Genomic DNA, 18,142 nt, shown 5'->3' with positions numbered 1-18,142 from the left:
CATTAATGGAACTTGTTGCAGGCCCTAGTTCATGTCATAGGTTGGCTTATCTTGGGATGTTTGCATGTGATTGGTGCTGGAGTACCTAAATTATGGAGCTGAAATGGTGTGCAAGCTTCTGTATTCTGCTGAACAGAATTAAAGTACATTAAAAGAATCAAGAGCATACCTAAAGGCTTAACCACAGTGGTACAGTAGACCAATTGTGTTGAGCAAGTGCTTTAGCAAATATCTGCATCTCAGTGGTAAAAAGCTTTTCTTTTTTTATTATTTTAAAATTGAGATGAGGCATTTGCACTTATGCATCCATTGAGTCTCATAATTTTGCAGACCATGCTTCTGTAGATGCAAGGAGATTTCTGAGAAGTTGGGCGGGTGTTCTTTCTTGTGGAAATCAAACAGAGGTCCATAGTTCGTGGATAACAATGTTGTAAATGGAGACTGATTTAGTTCCTTGTGGAGAGAAAGAGCAAGAGCCGTAACAAGCTTCCCTATCTTATGCTTAAGGGGGGTATCTGATGGGGGACATGTGCTCCTTCTGGGGTAGTTTGTCCATCTTTGGTCCCCACCCTGCACTCAGCTCTCACCTGTGACTCCTAGAGGCTGTCAGGCTGTGTCAGAAACAGCTTTGACTGGCCAACTAAGCCAGGTGAGAGTAGCCTATGGGTCTCAAACCCTTGGTGAGTTAGGGACTTCCCTGCGTGTAAAGATAGGCTCCAGCAGATTGAGTGGACAAGACCAATAGTGGATCCAGTGGTCAAGAAGGCAGTTTCTCCACATGCTGTAGAGGGAAGTGAGGGGCAGGTGAGGCTTGTCAAGATGTGAAGGTAGCCCATGTACAAGAAGGAAGACTGTTCCTAAATCTCTGCTGCTTGCGGCATATCCTTGGGAGAAGAAAAGGCTAAGGGGTAAGCCCTGTAGAAATCTGGCAACTCCTGTAGCCAAACTAGTTCCAAACATATTTCCCTGCTTTCCTTTGGACCACATCAGTGAGGCAGAGAAGATAGTATTATCATTGGGGCAGCTGATGAGCTCCTTAACACTCTGCCTAGGCTTGCACCCCAGGGAGGTCACTTCATTTCTGCTAACACAGTGGTTTCACTTCAGCCCCAGAGCTGCACCCCATTGTCTCTTGATACAGACAGATGCCAACAGTATCCTATGTAGGACCAGCAATTATATGTTTGATCTCATTACCAACGTATTCATATTCCTTTTTTCTTCCAACAAGGCGGGGTCTAATGGAGGATGATGCTGAGCCCATCTTCGAAGATGTAATGATGTCTTCACGAGGCCAGTTAGAGGACATGAATGAAGAATTTGAAGACACCATGGTCATTGATCTGGTCAGTAAATCCTCACTTAGTGGCTTTTCAAAGACATTTGAAGACAAGCATGTTTTAGGAAGGTTTTATTTTTTGGTGTGTCCCTTTATACTTTGTTGAAAGCTGCCCAGTGACTGGGGTACAAGAATTTGCTGCTGTTGTCAGTCACATAGGAGTACTGTAATAGAAATTTAAAATATATAGAGCTCGTTTGAGCTCTAGGACACCTCCTCTGAGCTGGCTGCCACGGTTTTGAGATGATATCGTTCAGGGAGCTTGCATGTCCAGACTTGCTTTGGGGGTTCACAATTGAACCCCCAGACTTGCTTTGGGGGTTTTCTCTCTCTCTGTATTTGTGCTTTGTTAGTATGCTCTGTCTTTTTTCTTAATTTTATTGCTTAGTTGTTGTTTTTTCTATAGTAGGTTGGGCTCCCTGCCCCCCTGTGTCTCCTATCCTGAGCTATCTCTCACTTCTATATTCACTTTTTTAATAAAAAATTTTATTGATTTTTCAAACACATAATAAAAGACAAACACATTACAAAACAAAAACATACACAACAATAAACATATACCGACTTCCCCATACCTCCCTTTCGCTGCATCCTTATTCCAAAGTTCTTTAGCAACCCTTTGATCAGTTTATCTATTGGTTCCCTTTCGTTAATATTTTTTTTAGACTTAATAATTACAGCTGTATTTCTCTACTTCTTTCCCCTTGACATCTCAACACTCCTCAATTTTACAACAGTTTTTAAGATATAGTTTAAACTTCTTCCAGTCCTCTTCCACTGTCTCTTTCCCCTGATCTCGGATTCTGCCGGTCATCTCTGCTAGTCCCATGAAGTCTGTCACCTTTGTCTGCCATTCTTCCAGAGTAGGTAGTTCTTGCATCTTCCAATACTTTGCCAGAAGAATTCTTGCTGCTGTAGTAGCATACATGAAAAAAGTCCTATCCTTCTTTGACACCAATTGGCCAACCATGCCCAAGAGAAAAGCCTCAGGTTTCTTAGGAAAAGTCCACTTAAGGACCTTCTTAATTTCATTATAAATCATTTCCCAAAAGGCTTTGATCTTTGGGCAGGTCCACCAAAGGTGGTAAAAGGTACCTTCAGTCTCATTACATTTCCAGCATTTGTTATTGGGCAAATGGTAAATTTTTGCAAGCTTGACTGGGGTCATGTACCACCTGTAGATCATTTTCATTATGTTTTCTTTTAAGGCATTACATGCCGTAAATTTGACACCAGTGGTCCATAACTGTTCCCAGTCAGCAAACATAATGTCATGGCCGATATCCTGTGCCCATTTAATCATAGCTGATTTCACCGTTTCATCCTGTGTATTCCATTTTAACAGCAAATTATACATTCTAGACAAGTTCTCTCACTTCTATATTCACGGATCTCTTCTTGTTGGTTAAGTGTTGCTCCTGAATTGGCAACAAAAGTTGCCATTTACACCACTCACTGTTCAGATTGCTCTTAATTCACGTTAGTTGCTATTAGTGCTAGGAATAGACAGAAAGTCCTTCCTAACGCTTGCTGTCTTGGCTGCTCCTGCTGCCTCTGACAATGACAAAGTATTTCTTTTCCAGCCCCCTTCAAGAAACAGACGAGAAAGAGCTGAATTGAGGCCAGATTTCTTTGACTCCGCAGCTATCATTGAAGATGATTCGGTAAGATTTGACAAGGTATTGTTTGCCACTTGGAGCTGCAAAGGATTCTCCTGTGTGTAACTTTTGTTCTCAATTATCTTTCCCAGGGATTTGGAATGCCAATGTTCTGAAGTCTGGCGAAGACACTATACAAATGTGGAACTCTGTTCTTTAGAGCTCAAGGCCTATATACTGTGATAGCTTATATGAAAACCACATTTTTGATGTGATTTGGTTTGATTTTTAACCAAATTATTAAGGTCATTTCCTTTTTGTAATGAGAGAGAAGAGGAGCTTCTTAATGAAACAAGGAATATTGGCCAGTCACCTCAGAAAGGCTGACCTACAAATCATGTTTCCCTGTCCTTGACAGTCCTAATGCAGGTTTTTTTTCCTGGATGGGGAGAAGCTTTTAAATTAAAACAGTTAAAAAATAAACACTGTTCTACACATTTTCAGAAAACATTGAATGAAAACAAAACTTTTTAACTTTATTTTTCTGCTGTACAACTTCAAAATGTTTTAACATTTGCCTTTTTATGTTTTAGAAGCTAGCCATTTTATTAAATTTATGCCTGTCGGCCATTGACCAGCAGTGATGCTATCAGCAGGCCATCCTGGCTGGAGAAGTGTTGTTAAACGCACTGGATGTGACTAGCAGTATGGTACACTTCTAGATCCTCTCTGACCATTGAGAGTGGAACACTCTTGCAAAAGAGGCTAGAAGTCAGGTGTATGCATCTCTGCCAAAAAGTCAGATTCTGAAAAGAAAAAATCCCCAGATTTTATACTTCTGAGAAGATTTATTTTTTATTTATAAGAGGGCATAAAATAAGAGATGTCCATAAGCCACTTTTCCAACAGACGCTGTGTAACATTCATTTTATATAGCACTAGGGGAACACACAAACAGCACATTTTCTATTGGTACTTGTTCTGTGCATTTTTAGCAACTTATACCAGCAAATAAAATATTCTCAGAAAAACAAACCAGTGGTTCTAAAGTAATCTATTTGCTGTTTCTACTACCTATTTCATGGCCTGTCAGATCTGAGGTACAAAAGCAGCAACTTTCCTGAGGAACGCAAATCACCGGGTGGGGTGGTGGGAGGAGGGAGACAGAAGTCACACTTGCATTTTCAAAGCAATTTTAACTGTACCATAGAGAAGTGTCTAACTTTCCATGCCGTAAATACCCTTTTGTGCTATTTTTGTAAATTAATTTTGCCAGTTAGATTTACTGTATGTGCTGCATAGAAACTTGTGCTTAGATGGTGACGTTCTTAAGCTTACAATGGAATACAGCTACATTCTCAGTGTTAACTGTGCATTATTAAGAGTAATTATTAAATGATTTTCTAAAAAGCAGAACAATCCAAAAAACAATCAGCTAATTATTTGTTCTAAGATATTTTCAGTGTCTTCAATGATCTGGACTTTCACTCTGCTTTGATATTATGATTCTTCCTGGTAGCTGCTAATGTAGTTAAAGGACTGATTTTGTTCCTCGGAGGTGAGCACAGCTCCTGTTAATAAGAACATTTGTAAAAATGAGGCCAAACTAGTCTTCTTTTTGGAGTTTAAATGTTAGTGTGCTTTAAAGCAGATCTAAATTGACCCAGTTCTAATATATCTGCTTCAGAGGTGTTTTTTGATAGCAGTTGCAAAATAACTCTGACCTACCTCCCATAAAGGTCCTTTTATTGAATTCAAGGTGCATCCAATGCTTACTTGCCTTTTGGGAGACAAAGACAACATTTAAATCAAATCATTTAGTTGGGATTTCCCCTCCTAAAAATTGTACAGTACTCAAATTTGGGTTGCCAAAAATATCTAATAATTCAAGCAAGGCAGTTGTTTAGGAATTGAAAAGTTGCTAAAGTCACTGAGTTGGTGCTTCAGGACAAAGTACAAGTTCTCCCAAAACAGTGGACACAAATGGTGCAGTAGCACATCAGTGTAGTGGGCAGAGTGGCATAGCTGCTGGTGGTTTAAATCCATCAAGAGACAAAGCTTGTGCTCCACAGCCCTTCATATGGAAAATTGAATTTTAATTGATCCTTATAGAATTCTGTAAAAGAAAAGCCGTTTACAAGTAAGTTACCTCCAATGGGTTTCCAGTTCAGTTTGCGGTCAATAGGTTTTTAAAAATGTGTCTCCTTGATTGGTTTTGCTAGTAATTCTGTAAATTGTACATTTACAATTTGAGGTTTTTTCCTTTTGTACAATTTAAAACTGATGCTTCACTTTTCCTTTAATAAACTCCTCAAAATCACATGTGCGGTGGAGTCCTTTCCACAAAAGCATTTGAAAATGGGTGCTTTCTGTTTGGTCTGTCTTCCACTAAATATTTTCCTATAGTGAAGCTTGAAAGTGTGCTAATCCTGCTGCTTGCCCAGCATTCTGGGCAGATCAGACATTGAGGGTTTTTCCTTCTGAAGTAAGAGTGAATATGTTTCACCCTTAAGTGAAACATTTCAGCATCTTGAAAACCTTACATTTCCCCAAGCAGTTGCTGTTCCTTACCCATACCTAATGTGTAATTCAAGTAAATAGATTCAGAGCATGTGGAGTTGAGATTGGGGCTGATACTGTGACCTGTAATGTGCGCAGAAAACTTGGCAGAATCTGATTGATGGTACAGGATTCAGAAGTCTCCTGCTTTCATTGAAAGAACCACCACCTCATGATTGTGCAATCATGTGTACAAAAGCCCTCCAGAATTCAGTAGACATTCTGCATTTCTCCTGTCAATACACTTACTGCCCAAGCCTCTCCTGCCACCACTTTGGTGGTCATTTATACAAAAGCATAACAAGTTCAAAAATAAGCATTTAATAAATCAACTTGGAAGATCTGTGGTTATGCTGCACATTGAAATGGGAGTTCCTGTGAGACCTTACTTGACAGTGAAATAAAAAGTACAGAATTCAGACAATCTTTTTTGCTGAAATGGGACAGAAACTTGAGTTGGGTTTCCAAAGTCTGTCTCCTTGTCTGAGTTGATAAGGTGAAGTACTTTGTTTGTTCTTTTCTCTACACCTGGCAAACACCTGAGAATGGAACAACTTACCATCACACAATAGATTGTAGACTGGCTTTGACAAATATTATATGGCTTCTGGTTCCATGATAAAAGATTGGTGGAGTGTAAATTTATATTTGTTTATATTTTTTTTTAAAAAAGATCTCTCCAGATATGTGGTCTCCTATATTTCTTATTGACAGTACGCCTGTAGCTCCTCTGTATCTTATCTTGGGTAGGCAGGGGTAGAAGATAAGTGTCTGGATTTTAGCATTTTTGGCTATTTATTTCTACCAGTAGAGTCCAGAAGCCATGCAACACATTTGTACAGCAACTTGATGTCAACCACAGTTGATTCAATAGGTCTACATAAAGTACTGTTATCTCTTTGGACTCTTTAAATTCACCCTCTGACAAAGGAAACTTCCCTGCCCAAAGGGTGCAGCAAGGAGAAAAATTATCCAACTTCTAGAAGTAGTAATCAACTTTTCTATTGTGGCCCTATCCAATCTATTCATTGGCAAACAATAATTGTTCTCTTAAACACACATTAAAGAACACACTTCGGAATTCTGTACAATTGTGATAACCTATATGAAAAAACAGTGAGTGTCTGTTGTAAAGAACATCTGCTATTTATATAGGGTTATTGAACCCTGGACTGAATATTGATACTTGAGTGATAATAATATTGGAACAGCAATGCAGTGGAATATTTGTGGTTTAGTGTCCCACTTTTAGTCATAATTTTCTTTTCTTGGTTCTCTAATAAGTACAAATGTCCTTAGGTTTAAATATTACTTTTAATTTTCATGCCCACAGCTTTAGTAGTAGCATACATGTTAGGTGCTCTATTGCTGCAAAATCTCTGCCCTAAAGGGCTGCCAACCATAGACAGGAAAATGTAGATAAGGTTAAAGGAGTTAGTCACAAAGATGCTCTAGTCTTAATAGAGCTCATGTGCTTTGCTACCTTGATACTTGAAGTTTTTGCCTGGCATTGCTAATACATCGGGTGTAAGGTGCCTGTTTGTTGTCTTGGAGATGTCATTTAGAACAACTTGTGACAGTATTCTCTGGCTGCATCAGCCAGCTTTATCTTGCCTTTTTGATATTGTCCTGTCCATCACTAGCTGCTACTCTTATTAGTTCAATTAATCTTGAATGGTGCAAGTATGCTGGCAGGTGGTCTTGTCCAAATTAATTATCCCAATGTGTTCATTAAAATGCTCGTAAATGGTAATCCTTTCTGTTATTGGAACAAGATGAGGAATGCATCCACCTTCTGCATACCAAACAGGAATATTAATATTGCTGACTTATGAACCTTGTTTCCTTCTGACCTCAAATACATTGTTATGAGTCCATGCTGTTCTTGTTTCTAGCATATCCACTGTCCCTAACCATGTCAGTTACATAGTCTCTTTTAACCCTGTTTTGTCTATGGTTAATAACCATTACCAACACACTTGTAAATGTGTTTCAACTGCTGTCTTAACTCACTCTCTCAATTACAAGAGCTTTGCAGAGATGAGGTGGACTTAAAGGTGGGACTTGTAAATACTTAGGGCTACGCAAATACCCGTTTGTATAGTTCTTCTCTAAATTGTTTGTATTGGAAATTTATTGTAGTTTTACTAACAATTACAGAAGAATCTTGGAACAGATTACTCCAATATAATAAACAGTGACCAATTTTTTTCCAAATTACCTTTCCATGGTCTTTGTATTGTGTGTGCTAAATATCTACTTCATCTGAACCTATGCATGTAACACAGGAGGACTTCTAGTCTGTCCATTATGGGTTAGAACTATTGTTATTACTACTTTTCTGTCAAAGGCTTTGAATATTTGTTAGCCCAGTTTTCTGACTATCTTTTCCCCTTGAACAAATCCCAGTTCGGTCCTGGATGTGGATTCTGAAGCTCCATTACTGGCTAAAACTAATTTTCTTCCCGGTAAGTCTGGCACCCTTGCTTTTAATTGTCAAACATGTCAAACAAAATGGAAAAGAAACTGAGAAGTCTAGGGTTCACACTGAAGGCTCTGATAACCTGTAGATATGAGAGAGCCACATCCACAATTAAGCAATGAATATGGGATGTTGAGCTGCAATGCCACATGAGTGAAATGACAAAGTATCTAGAAATTAAAGATAATGGCAGGGGGTTACTCCAGCAAGGTATTTCTCCAAAACAGAAATACCCAAATTTAGAAGAGCTCTTACCCTTGCCAGATTTAACATCTTTCCATCAGCATTACTGCAGGGCAGATTTGAAGGCAAACCATATTCACAGTGAACATGCCTGTGGGGTTTGAAGGAAGTTGAAACTGCTACGCATGCCCTGCTAAATTTGTCATTACTACAAGGCTATACACATTATATTTATCACGCCAATCATGCAGTAAACCCCAAGCAGAACTGATGATTAGTACTTAAAATACTTAAGAGGACAGGGAACCAGAGATTACCTTAAAAGTGGCTAAATTCTGTATGTAAGGTATATCAGGCCAGAATAAATGAACCTCTTTTGGCCTGCTTGGTTCTACCTGGCAAAAGGGCTCCTCAATTAGAAGTACTATGCATAGGCACAAAGGAAAATCATCTCTCACAAGCCTTTAAGAGGCCTAAAACAATCTCTTGTGGTAGGAGAATAGTCTTGTTAGGTAGCTGAGGAGACCAAACTCTGACAGATAAGAAATTTATACTGAATAACATCTGCATTAGAAAACCTTGAAATCCTGTAATATTTTCTTGCGATGAATCCCATGCAGGTAATTTCCATCTCCCCTTGCAGGATTAAATCCTGTTTTGCATTATTATCCTCTGAATCTAATCCACAAATAATCTCCCCACAGACAATCTTGTTTAAAGGAAACAAAATAGTTTAATTCCATATTCTCTCAGACTTCTATTGCAATATGCTGGCTTTACATTTATGTATGATTATCCGTTCTGTCTTTAGACTGTCAAAGATGAAGTTACAGCATATCGTGACAACTTCCATATGTTGTACCTTTTGCTTAAATGTACAATTGATTCCTTGTCTACAATCTCATAGTATCCCAACCCTTCTAGAATATAATCCATAAAAATTTCCACATACTTCCGACAATTCAGAGTCAGCATTTGAGTTGGGCTCCACTGCTTTTCTGGCAACCTATCATCCCTTTTCCTTAAAACAAATTCAGAGAGGAATATTGGCATGCTTCTTCCAGGGGTTGGATTGTCTTTTGCTAGCCAGGACTTCCAAGTCACGGCAGATTCGCAGTCGAGTTGAAGAAGGTTGGATGATGTCATCAACAAACCCTGTTATAAAACAGGTTTGACAATTTATTCCCATTGCTCTGTAACTGCTTCTGCAGCAAAAAGCATCATGCAGTAGATAATCCTTTAATAGGTTCACATTAGCCTTCCACCAAATCGAAGTTGATGTTTTGTGCAAGCTGCTCCAGAGGAAGCCATGAACTGCTAAAGTGTTGCATATCTTATTCATCAACTTAAATACAAACAAATTCCTCTAAAAAGGGATAAATCAGGATTTTAGGGTGTACTGATCACCAATATTTGATTTCATGATTTAAGTCCACAGAAATGTTTCATTTTTCCAAACAAGCAAGGGAGGAGAAACAACCTGTTAAGCCAAACATCTGGAATATGGCTTTGCAAAAACATTTGCCATCATTCTGATTACATTTACATATGAAAACTGAACAATTTTACTGCAATTCTGCAAGTTCCCTTCTCTCTCTTGTAATTTTTAAAAGAAGAAAACCACTTCAGAAACACTGCAAATTATGCTGTTCAACACAGAGATAATTTTACTTCAGAATTACTATAATAAGTTTAAGGTCTCATCTCAGATGCATAACCTCTAAGCAAAGGGATCGTGGATCTTAAATAATGCTCTGATTAAACAATCATGCCATAGCTCTCAAAGGCAGAGGATTTGAGTTGTCTAGAAGCAGGGGATACAACTAAAAATAAGTGGCTCTGATCTGGGCCTGATCGCGAAACACATAGCTATAAATGTTAAGGAGAATTGGTGGCCTAGTAATTTTTGCTTTGCATTCTGAACAATGCGCCGTAATACATGTGGGTGGGGGAAGGTCTGCCAGGCATCCCCATGTGGCTCCATATCAGTCAAGTCACAGCTACCTGCCCCCAAATGGGGTTTGCAAGCACCATCAATCAGTTGATCAGTTGATGGTCTGTGCTTGCAAAGAAGGGGCTTTGCAAGACCTGCAGATCAGCTGATTGTTGGTGCTTTACATTCTGTGCCTTTGCCCACATTTCGAAAGTTTTAAGAACGAATAAATAAATGTAATGAACTGTAATATGAAAATATATTCCCCTTTGCTCCACATGCCTGAACTGACTTTCTTAAATGTTCAGTCTGCCAGGAAGGTAGTTGGCAAGAGTTTATATATACACTTCAATTTTGTAACTATGCTTTGCAGAGATCAATGTTTAAGAAGGGACAACCCCAAGAAATAATTTTAGTTAAAATTTAGAAAACCGGTGCTCTATGCTTTGGATTTTTTTTTAAGCAAGAAACCACAGTATCTCAATTCAGATGAAATGGGAAATGATGATTACTTAAGAGACTTCATGGTTTGATTGACTACATAGAGGAAGAACAAAGAAGAAGAAGAAGAAGAAGAAGAAGAGTTTGGATTTGATATCCCGCCTTTCACTCCCTTTTAAGGAGTCTCAAAGCGGCTAACATTCTCCTTTCCCTTCCTCCCCCACAACAAACACTCTGTGAGGTGAGTGGGGCTGAGAGACTTCAAAGAAGTGTGACTGGCCCAAGGTCACCCAGCAGCTGCATGTGGAGGAGCGGAGACACGAACCCGGTTCCCCAGATTAGGAGTCTACCGCTCTTAACCACTACACCACAGGGGCTGGCGGAGGGACAAAATTCTAATTCATATTAGCTTATTAACCTCATACATGATCATCTGAATGCAGTTAAAATAAACACCCAAATAAGAAGTGAAAGAACACTGAAATCACAATAAAAAACTTTATGTATCTGAAATTTCAATAATAGACATTCTCAAAGCCACTACCTTTGGTTGCTGCAGGGAAAGGATTTGCAAACTTTTCCACATATTCTGCTTCTGCATGTGCCCCCTTCCCCCTGAAAATTATCTGCACGGCTCCCTAAGAAGAAAATATAAGAATATGATATTATTTCAACCCATAGTTGTAAAGGCCTTTGTGATGTGGATTTGGTCATCATTAAACCATTTTCAACAAGGGTGGGGAACCTCCAGCTTGCAGGTAATCAGGCCTGCCAGCATTCCCCATTTGGCCTCCAAGGCCATTTTGGCCAAGCCACACCCACCTGCTCTACACCTGATGTAGTATGCTATCAGGTGTGGAGCAGGTAAAAACTTGGCTGAGCCAAAAGGGGATCTGAAGGCACAGCCGATCAGCTAATTGGCATTGCTTGCAGAGTGCTGGGCAAGAGAGCACTTTGAAAAGGGCTTCTGCAGACTCCTGTGGGCAAAAAAAAAAAGTTGTATGCCATCAAGTGATTGACCCATGCGGGAGGGGTGGTGTAACAATCTGGCCTACCTGCCAGACCCAGATAAGCTGAGTGCAAATGGGGACAAAGTGAGAATTACCTTGGCACCCATCACTGCTACCTCTGCTGTTGGCCATGCATAATTAGCATCTCCTCTTAAATGTTTTGAACTCATCACATCATAGGCCCCACCATAAGCCTGGAACGGGAAATAAATGTGTCAACAAGTTATGTACTGTATTTAATCATTATGTTTATATACCAGGATAGTGAAGTCTATTAATAGTATGAAAGCAGACAATTCCTACTACAACCATTCAAAAATTATGTGATATAGTTATCATGAAGCATCCACTCTCACTTATTTAAAGCATTTTCAAATTCCAGTGGAATGGCCTAGCTTTCCTTCTCTCTTTCATTCATCTTTCCCTTTCTCCACTTACAGACTTTTAAACCTATACAGTTTATTCCTTGATTTCTTGGTATCTTAAAAAGGGCCGTAGGTCAGTGGCAGAACATCTGCCTTGCATGTAGAAGATCCCAGGTTCAGTCCCTGACCATTTCCAGGTAGGGGTGGGAATGTTCCTTTTCTGAAACATTGGAAAGCCTCTGCAAGTCAATGCAGAGAATACTAAACTACGTAGACCAATGGCCTGACTCTGAATAAGGAAGCATCCTACATTCCTAGAATGTGTAATGTCCCTTAAACATCCCCTCATATTTATCCTCCACCATAGCCAGCCCTGGAACTATTTAAGAAATATCTCGCTTTCTAATTAAAAATTCTCAAGGTGATTTGCAAAAAAAGTTAAATACTTAGCAATATTAGAATACAATTACTAACTATACATAAGAAAAGAGCAACACATAAAACAGATGATAAATCTCATGCAGCAGCTTCAATGTTAAAAGTGTGGGCCTATTAAAAGACTTGGCCTGGTGCCTAAAACTCATCAAGTTAGGCATCAGGCAATTAGCCCTGGAATGAGTGTTCCCAAACTAGAAATAACATATAATCCAAGACTTCAGGTTGAGATTGTGTATGTATAAGGCAGTTGTATTCAGATTCTACATAAAATAACTTATGTGAGAGTCATTAGGCTAGAAGCAGCTCCGGAGGCAGCATTTGTTAAGGGGAAACAGGCTTGAATGTGAGGTATCTAGAGAAAATTAATAGTATTAGTGAAGCAAAAAATGATGTTATATTATGATATAAAAAATCGAAACAGAGCTTGGAAGAATTGGTGTTGATGAGGTCAGCTGAGCTGAAGATAAGACAAATATCTTCTATGCATTCTCAACAGCGTGTGGCAGCTAGCAACTATACAATACAATTTTACTTCACCTTCCTTGTGATAATAGTGATTTTTGGCACAGTTGCTTCTGCAAAAGCGAAGAGCAGTTTTGCTCCATGGCGTATAATCCCACCATATTCCTGAGATGTCCCTGAAAACAACAGGAACCAGCAAAACATGGTTAAAGGAAATTTACTATCTCCAAGAATGGATATTTAATAAGAAACTATATGCCCAGCACTAATTAAGATAGCTGTTAAAAGCCTCTACAAGAGTAGAGGTAGACTGCATGACTGCATCAAACACCAACCAGCAGGCTGGGTATCGTGGAGGGTAAGGCTATGTTCTACCTCCACTGTCAGAGGCAGTATGCATCTATAGAAGAGAGGCTGGGAATTTCATGCTTGCAGGCATTGCACAGGCTTCTAGTAGGCCACTGGGAGAACAAGGTGGTAAGACTAGATGAGCCTTTGGCCTGATCCAGCAGGACTTTTCATACGCTCTTATAATAGATCTACATACAGCCTTGTAGCAAATCCCACATAACCTTCTACATGGCAATTCTTGGTTTGACTGAAAAGGATCCACTGAGCCAAAACCTTTTATTACACCAAAATCTTATCCTAGTTCTACTGTTTTAATTATATGCGATTAAATGGCACCAATAAATGCATTCTACAAATGTCAGCCTCGTGATTCAGCACTCGCCTGAAGCACAGGCAAGCAACAATTGCTTAAGGAGAGCAGGTATCCCTATTGCCTCCATAATATTCACCAGCACAGGAGCTAAGAAGCTATAAACGCAGGCTATATAATGCAGCTTTATTTAATACAGGTCAGTGCCATGAAGAGCTGTATCCACGACACTCATTCTCATTTGAAAGCTATAGAGCCCCCATAGAGAGATCTAAAAGACTGCTTCCTGGTGTATACAAAGTACTTAAACTAATTGTATACTTAAAGGAGGAGGACAGAGGGCAGTTAAGTTGGATGAAAAGACTAATACCTTTTCTTTCTCTAGTGTTTTTCACATACCGTATTTTTCATCCCATAGGATGCTCCGTCCGCACCTAGTTTTTTGGGGGGGAAACCGAACCAGGTCGAGGAACAGCGGGATGGCGGCACTGGGCCTCCCTGCTGTCCCCCAAGCTTGTGGGGCTGGCCGATCTCTGCCCGGCGCGTGGGGCGCTCTGCTTCAGGGCGCCCCTCGCGCCGGGCAGCAGGCTTCTATCCGCAGCGTGGGGAGCCCTGCGGGGAACTCCTGCAGGGCTCCCCACGCTGCGGATGTCTGCCCGGCACGAGGGGCACTCTGCTTCAGCGCGCCCTGCCCGCCGGGCGGCAGGCTGCTATCCGCAGCTAGGGGAGCCCTGCGGGGAACTCCTGCAGGGCTCCCCATGCTGCGGATGTCTGCCCGGCGCAAGGGGCACTCTGCTTCAGGGCGCCCCTCAAGCCGGGCGGCAAGCTGCTATCCGCAGTGTGGGGAGTCCTGCGGGGAACTCCTGCAGGGCTCCCCACGCTGCGGATGTCTGCCTGGCGCGAGGGGCGCTCTGCTTCAGGGCGCCCCTCGCGCCGGGCGGCAGGCTGCTGTCCGCAGCTAGGGGAGCCCTGCGGGGAACTCCAAGCTTCAGCGAAAGACTGCATTCGCCCCATAGGACACACCCAGATTTCCCCTTCATTTTTGGAGGGGGAAAAGTGCGTCCTATAGGGCGAAAAATACGGTACTTTTTATTTCAGTGGATTTTGCACCACTACTAAACTTTCTCCGGGAATACAATCTCTGTGAGAATGTTCAACTTCACGATGATAAATGTTAAAAATGCGACTGATGTCATTTTACACATGTAACAGGAAGGAAGAAGCTGTGCAAAGGATAGAGTAATGGCTTTACCGCTGCACTTGAAATAAAAAGTAACCCCACCTCCCAATTCCTTGATACAAGGACTATTTTCAGTTCCAAAGGTAAGAAGAATCAAGTGAAATATCTTCCACTCAGTTCATTTCCATCTTCAGTCAAAGAAGATGCAGAAGAAAAACCTACCTGGTAAAAATCCAGGTACATCTACAAAAGTTATCAGAGGAATGTTGAAAGCATCACAGAAGCGAACAAAACGGGCTCCCTTCACGGAGGAGTTTATGTCCAAACAGCCTAAATTTCAGACAAAGTAGACAAGATTCTTACAAGGCTTTTCAAGAACATTTTGCAGTGGCCATTGTATACAAAAAGTGACATTCAATGTTCATCGTACTCGGGGTACTCATTAAAATTGATGGGTCTACCCTGAGTTTACTTGGTTAGATATCACCCAAACAGGCAACAGTAGCAACATTTTACACACCCTATGCAAAAGAGCATTTTCTACCTCCTTGTGAAATACTGAACAGAGTTTATCTAACCTGCATAAATGTTCACGAAACACACATACTCTTGCTATTCTCAGGAAGCTGTTATCTATGACTACATTTTAGCTTTGTAAGTCGTTTACATTAATCTGTGGTGGGGAGGGAATCAAAACAAGTAATATCAATATGGCAGCTGAATTCTATTCCATTTTCTAAAATGCCACTCGCCGCAGCAAACGCCAACAATTTAGAGACCAAAACACTTACATATAAATCTTGTAACAACATGAGCTATGTTGGTAACCATGACCACCACTGGATGTTTCAGACTGAGGTGTCTGAGATCTTGGTATAATTGCAGGACTAATCCTATAATTCACTGATGCTGAAAGATTTTTAACATCTTCAGCTGACCAAGTTTATCAACATAAAACATTTCTTTTTACGGGAGGTATATCCAAGCAGTTAGTCTTGGAAGTCGAATACTTTGCCAGAAGTATAAAACGATCCGATGGACTGGAGGGAGGAAAGAAGAGAAGGAAAGAAGGTGGTGACGTGTGGGTGGGTGTATAAAAGGGATACCAGGAGAGGGAAATAGATTCCAAACGGTGGTGTTTTGATAACACTACCAACACACCACATATTTATACCTAAAAGCACATCTCGTTTCATGGTTCTTTGAATACTGGCCAGCGGTACTTACAAAGCATGAACAACACAAGGATGTAAAGCAGGTTTTACTCTATTTGCAGTATGCACAGAGTGCCAAACCTTCATCTTAATTGCAAAAGAACACTAAACTACCTTAGGACCAATTTTTTTTTAGAGAGAACACATCAAGCTATTCAGCAATGAGATTTTAAACAGATGCAACATGCAAATGTAAGTTTTCCAAGCTTTCAACATAAATTGACATTATAAAGGTTCCCAGCCACTGCCACCCTCCTCTTACCTGATGCTACTTTGGGCTGGTTGCCAACTATTCCAACAGTTCTTCCATTCATTCTGGCAAATCCAACAATGATATTTCTGGCATAGGAGGGCATGATCTCAAAGAATTCTCTCTCATCAACTATCTACACAAATGAGATTCAAATATCTTACTGTCGTGGAGCAGTGAAATACACACTCCTATATATATCTGTATCACACAAAGATGATTTAATCTAAGACAGTTGAAACAGTATTTTAAGAATCTTTTTCAATATACTGCTCTTAAGCAGTGCTGGATTTACGTATAAGCTAAACAAGCTATAGCTTAGGGCCCCACTCTCTTATGGGCCACAAAAAATTTAAAGGGGGGAAAAAGCTGGATGTACATTTCCAATTGTATTTCAGTTCAACAATTACTTTGATAAAATACATATTTTGTTATGTGCAAATGGCTTTAGATACCTATTAGGTCCATCAATTACCATATAGCACATATTCAGCATAAAAAACAGCAACAATTTGTAGTTGACAAAGGACAGCTGGACATATAAAGCGCCCCATAACCTTCAGTAGCTTAGGGCCTCATCAAACCTAAATCCGGTCCTGCTATTAAGACGTCTTGTCGACAGTGCTCTTCCATACAGCACTAAAGTTAAAAGTGTTAGTAAGATTCATTTTGAAATTCCTGACTGATCCTGGTTAGATTTATGGTTCCACTGGGTAACATTCAAAATTAAGAGTGTATCATGGGGCTGAAGAGACATTTCACCACCCTAAATTTGGAATGTGGCCCCTAGGGGGTTTGCAACAAGACCATATGGCCCTCAGACCATTAAAGGCCCCACTGTTTTAGACATAGAATGAGGTCAAAGGATCCTCACACCAACATAAAATCTTTATTATTTTTTTAAAATGGAGAAAGATCAGTGACTCACCCTGGAGCTCAGCCACTATTATTACAACACCTCCAAAGCGTGGTGTCCAATTATAGTTGACTCTCAAAACAATGAATATTGCAACCATATTTTACATTTACTATATGGAAATCAAACACCATGGAAATAATTAAAGCTATACATCTTCTTTATATATGAAATCAATGAAATCAATGGTAGTTAATGTGGGCATCAAGACCATTTCCTCAGATACAGTGATGTAATGCAATTTAGAATCAAGTTTAACCCACAGGTTGCATAACCTTTTGTCAAATGGTGAGAATAAAGGCGAAGAACCCTTTTATATATCCAGTTATATATTCCTTTTCCCACTTTTACTAAGGAACACATTTCTAAATAACGGTATTTTTGCAGCGTGCATACATACAAGAAAATGCACCGTATTTACAACATGTAACAATTCTCAGAGGCAATGGATATTTATGCATCATGTGTAACACAAAATTATCGCAACAGCTATAATACACTGGTACACAGAGCTTACCGAATGCACAATATCCACCATGTCATAAGCTTTAGTAGATTCCATTGGGACAATGGTATCCAACTCAGGAACCAACCGGTTGCTTTAAACACAGAGAATGGAAAGGAATAAACTTACATCGTAGCATAATTCATACGAGAAAATTACTCATGTGAGGAGACATGACTACAACCTAGGACTATTAGACTGAATTCCAGAATTCAATTCCAGAATATTGAGAGAATGAAGGAGATCCCCCCCCCCCGCTTTTACTTTATTCTCCATGTTTACAATAAAGGACCCTCAAACACTGAGATGGATCCAAATATGCGTCCTGCTTGTACTGGAGAATGGAGAAGAGCAGGCAATTTTTGTTAATTGCCCTTTCATCTGCAGTCCATTGTGCCCCCCAAAAGCTGTTCCAGAAGGTATGGGGACACTCCATATTAGCATGGAACATATTGCTGGGGCTGGTGGGAACATCAACAAAAACATCTATCCTACCCCCTTATGGATCAACCAAGAACCTTTTGCTGGATTTCGGCTGCCTTCAAAAATGGAAGGGAAATCCGAATTCAACCCATTCTCTTTAGTTGACTTGTTGCATTTTCAGAT

At 40.1% G+C, this 18,142-nt stretch overlaps 2 protein-coding genes across 2 annotated transcripts in view; one reads left to right on the top strand and one right to left on the bottom strand.

Moving 5' to 3' along the window:
• STAG1 (STAG1 cohesin complex component) overlaps positions 1 to 5,257 on the top strand; it is a 98,671-nt gene extending 93,414 nt beyond the window's left edge. The window contains exons 32-34 of the mRNA XM_081910327.1: positions 1,232 to 1,346; positions 2,923 to 3,003; positions 3,090 to 5,257. Of these exons, the coding sequence (XP_081766453.1) occupies positions 1,232 to 1,346; positions 2,923 to 3,003; positions 3,090 to 3,113 (220 nt within the window). The 3' untranslated portion in view covers positions 3,114 to 5,257. The remainder of the gene's footprint in view (positions 1 to 1,231; positions 1,347 to 2,922; positions 3,004 to 3,089) is intronic.
• A 3,614-nt stretch (positions 5,258 to 8,871) lies between these two features.
• PCCB (propionyl-CoA carboxylase subunit beta) overlaps positions 8,872 to 18,142 on the bottom strand; it is a 22,143-nt gene continuing 12,872 nt past the window's right edge. The window contains exons 9-15 of the mRNA XM_081910461.1: positions 17,549 to 17,630; positions 16,128 to 16,251; positions 14,874 to 14,981; positions 12,886 to 12,986; positions 11,641 to 11,739; positions 11,080 to 11,173; positions 8,872 to 9,316 (exon numbers count right to left, since the gene is read on the bottom strand). Of these exons, the coding sequence (XP_081766587.1) occupies positions 9,195 to 9,316; positions 11,080 to 11,173; positions 11,641 to 11,739; positions 12,886 to 12,986; positions 14,874 to 14,981; positions 16,128 to 16,251; positions 17,549 to 17,630 (730 nt within the window). The 3' untranslated portion in view covers positions 8,872 to 9,194. The remainder of the gene's footprint in view (positions 9,317 to 11,079; positions 11,174 to 11,640; positions 11,740 to 12,885; positions 12,987 to 14,873; positions 14,982 to 16,127; positions 16,252 to 17,548; positions 17,631 to 18,142) is intronic.

The sequence above is a fragment of the Podarcis melisellensis genome, assembly GCF_964234715.1.
Source record: "Podarcis melisellensis genome assembly, chromosome: 5".
NCBI classification, from domain to species: domain Eukaryota; kingdom Metazoa; phylum Chordata; class Lepidosauria; order Squamata; family Lacertidae; genus Podarcis; species Podarcis melisellensis.
The sequence above is the reverse complement of the archived record's forward strand: the minus strand, read 5'-3'. Positions and strand labels throughout refer to the sequence as shown.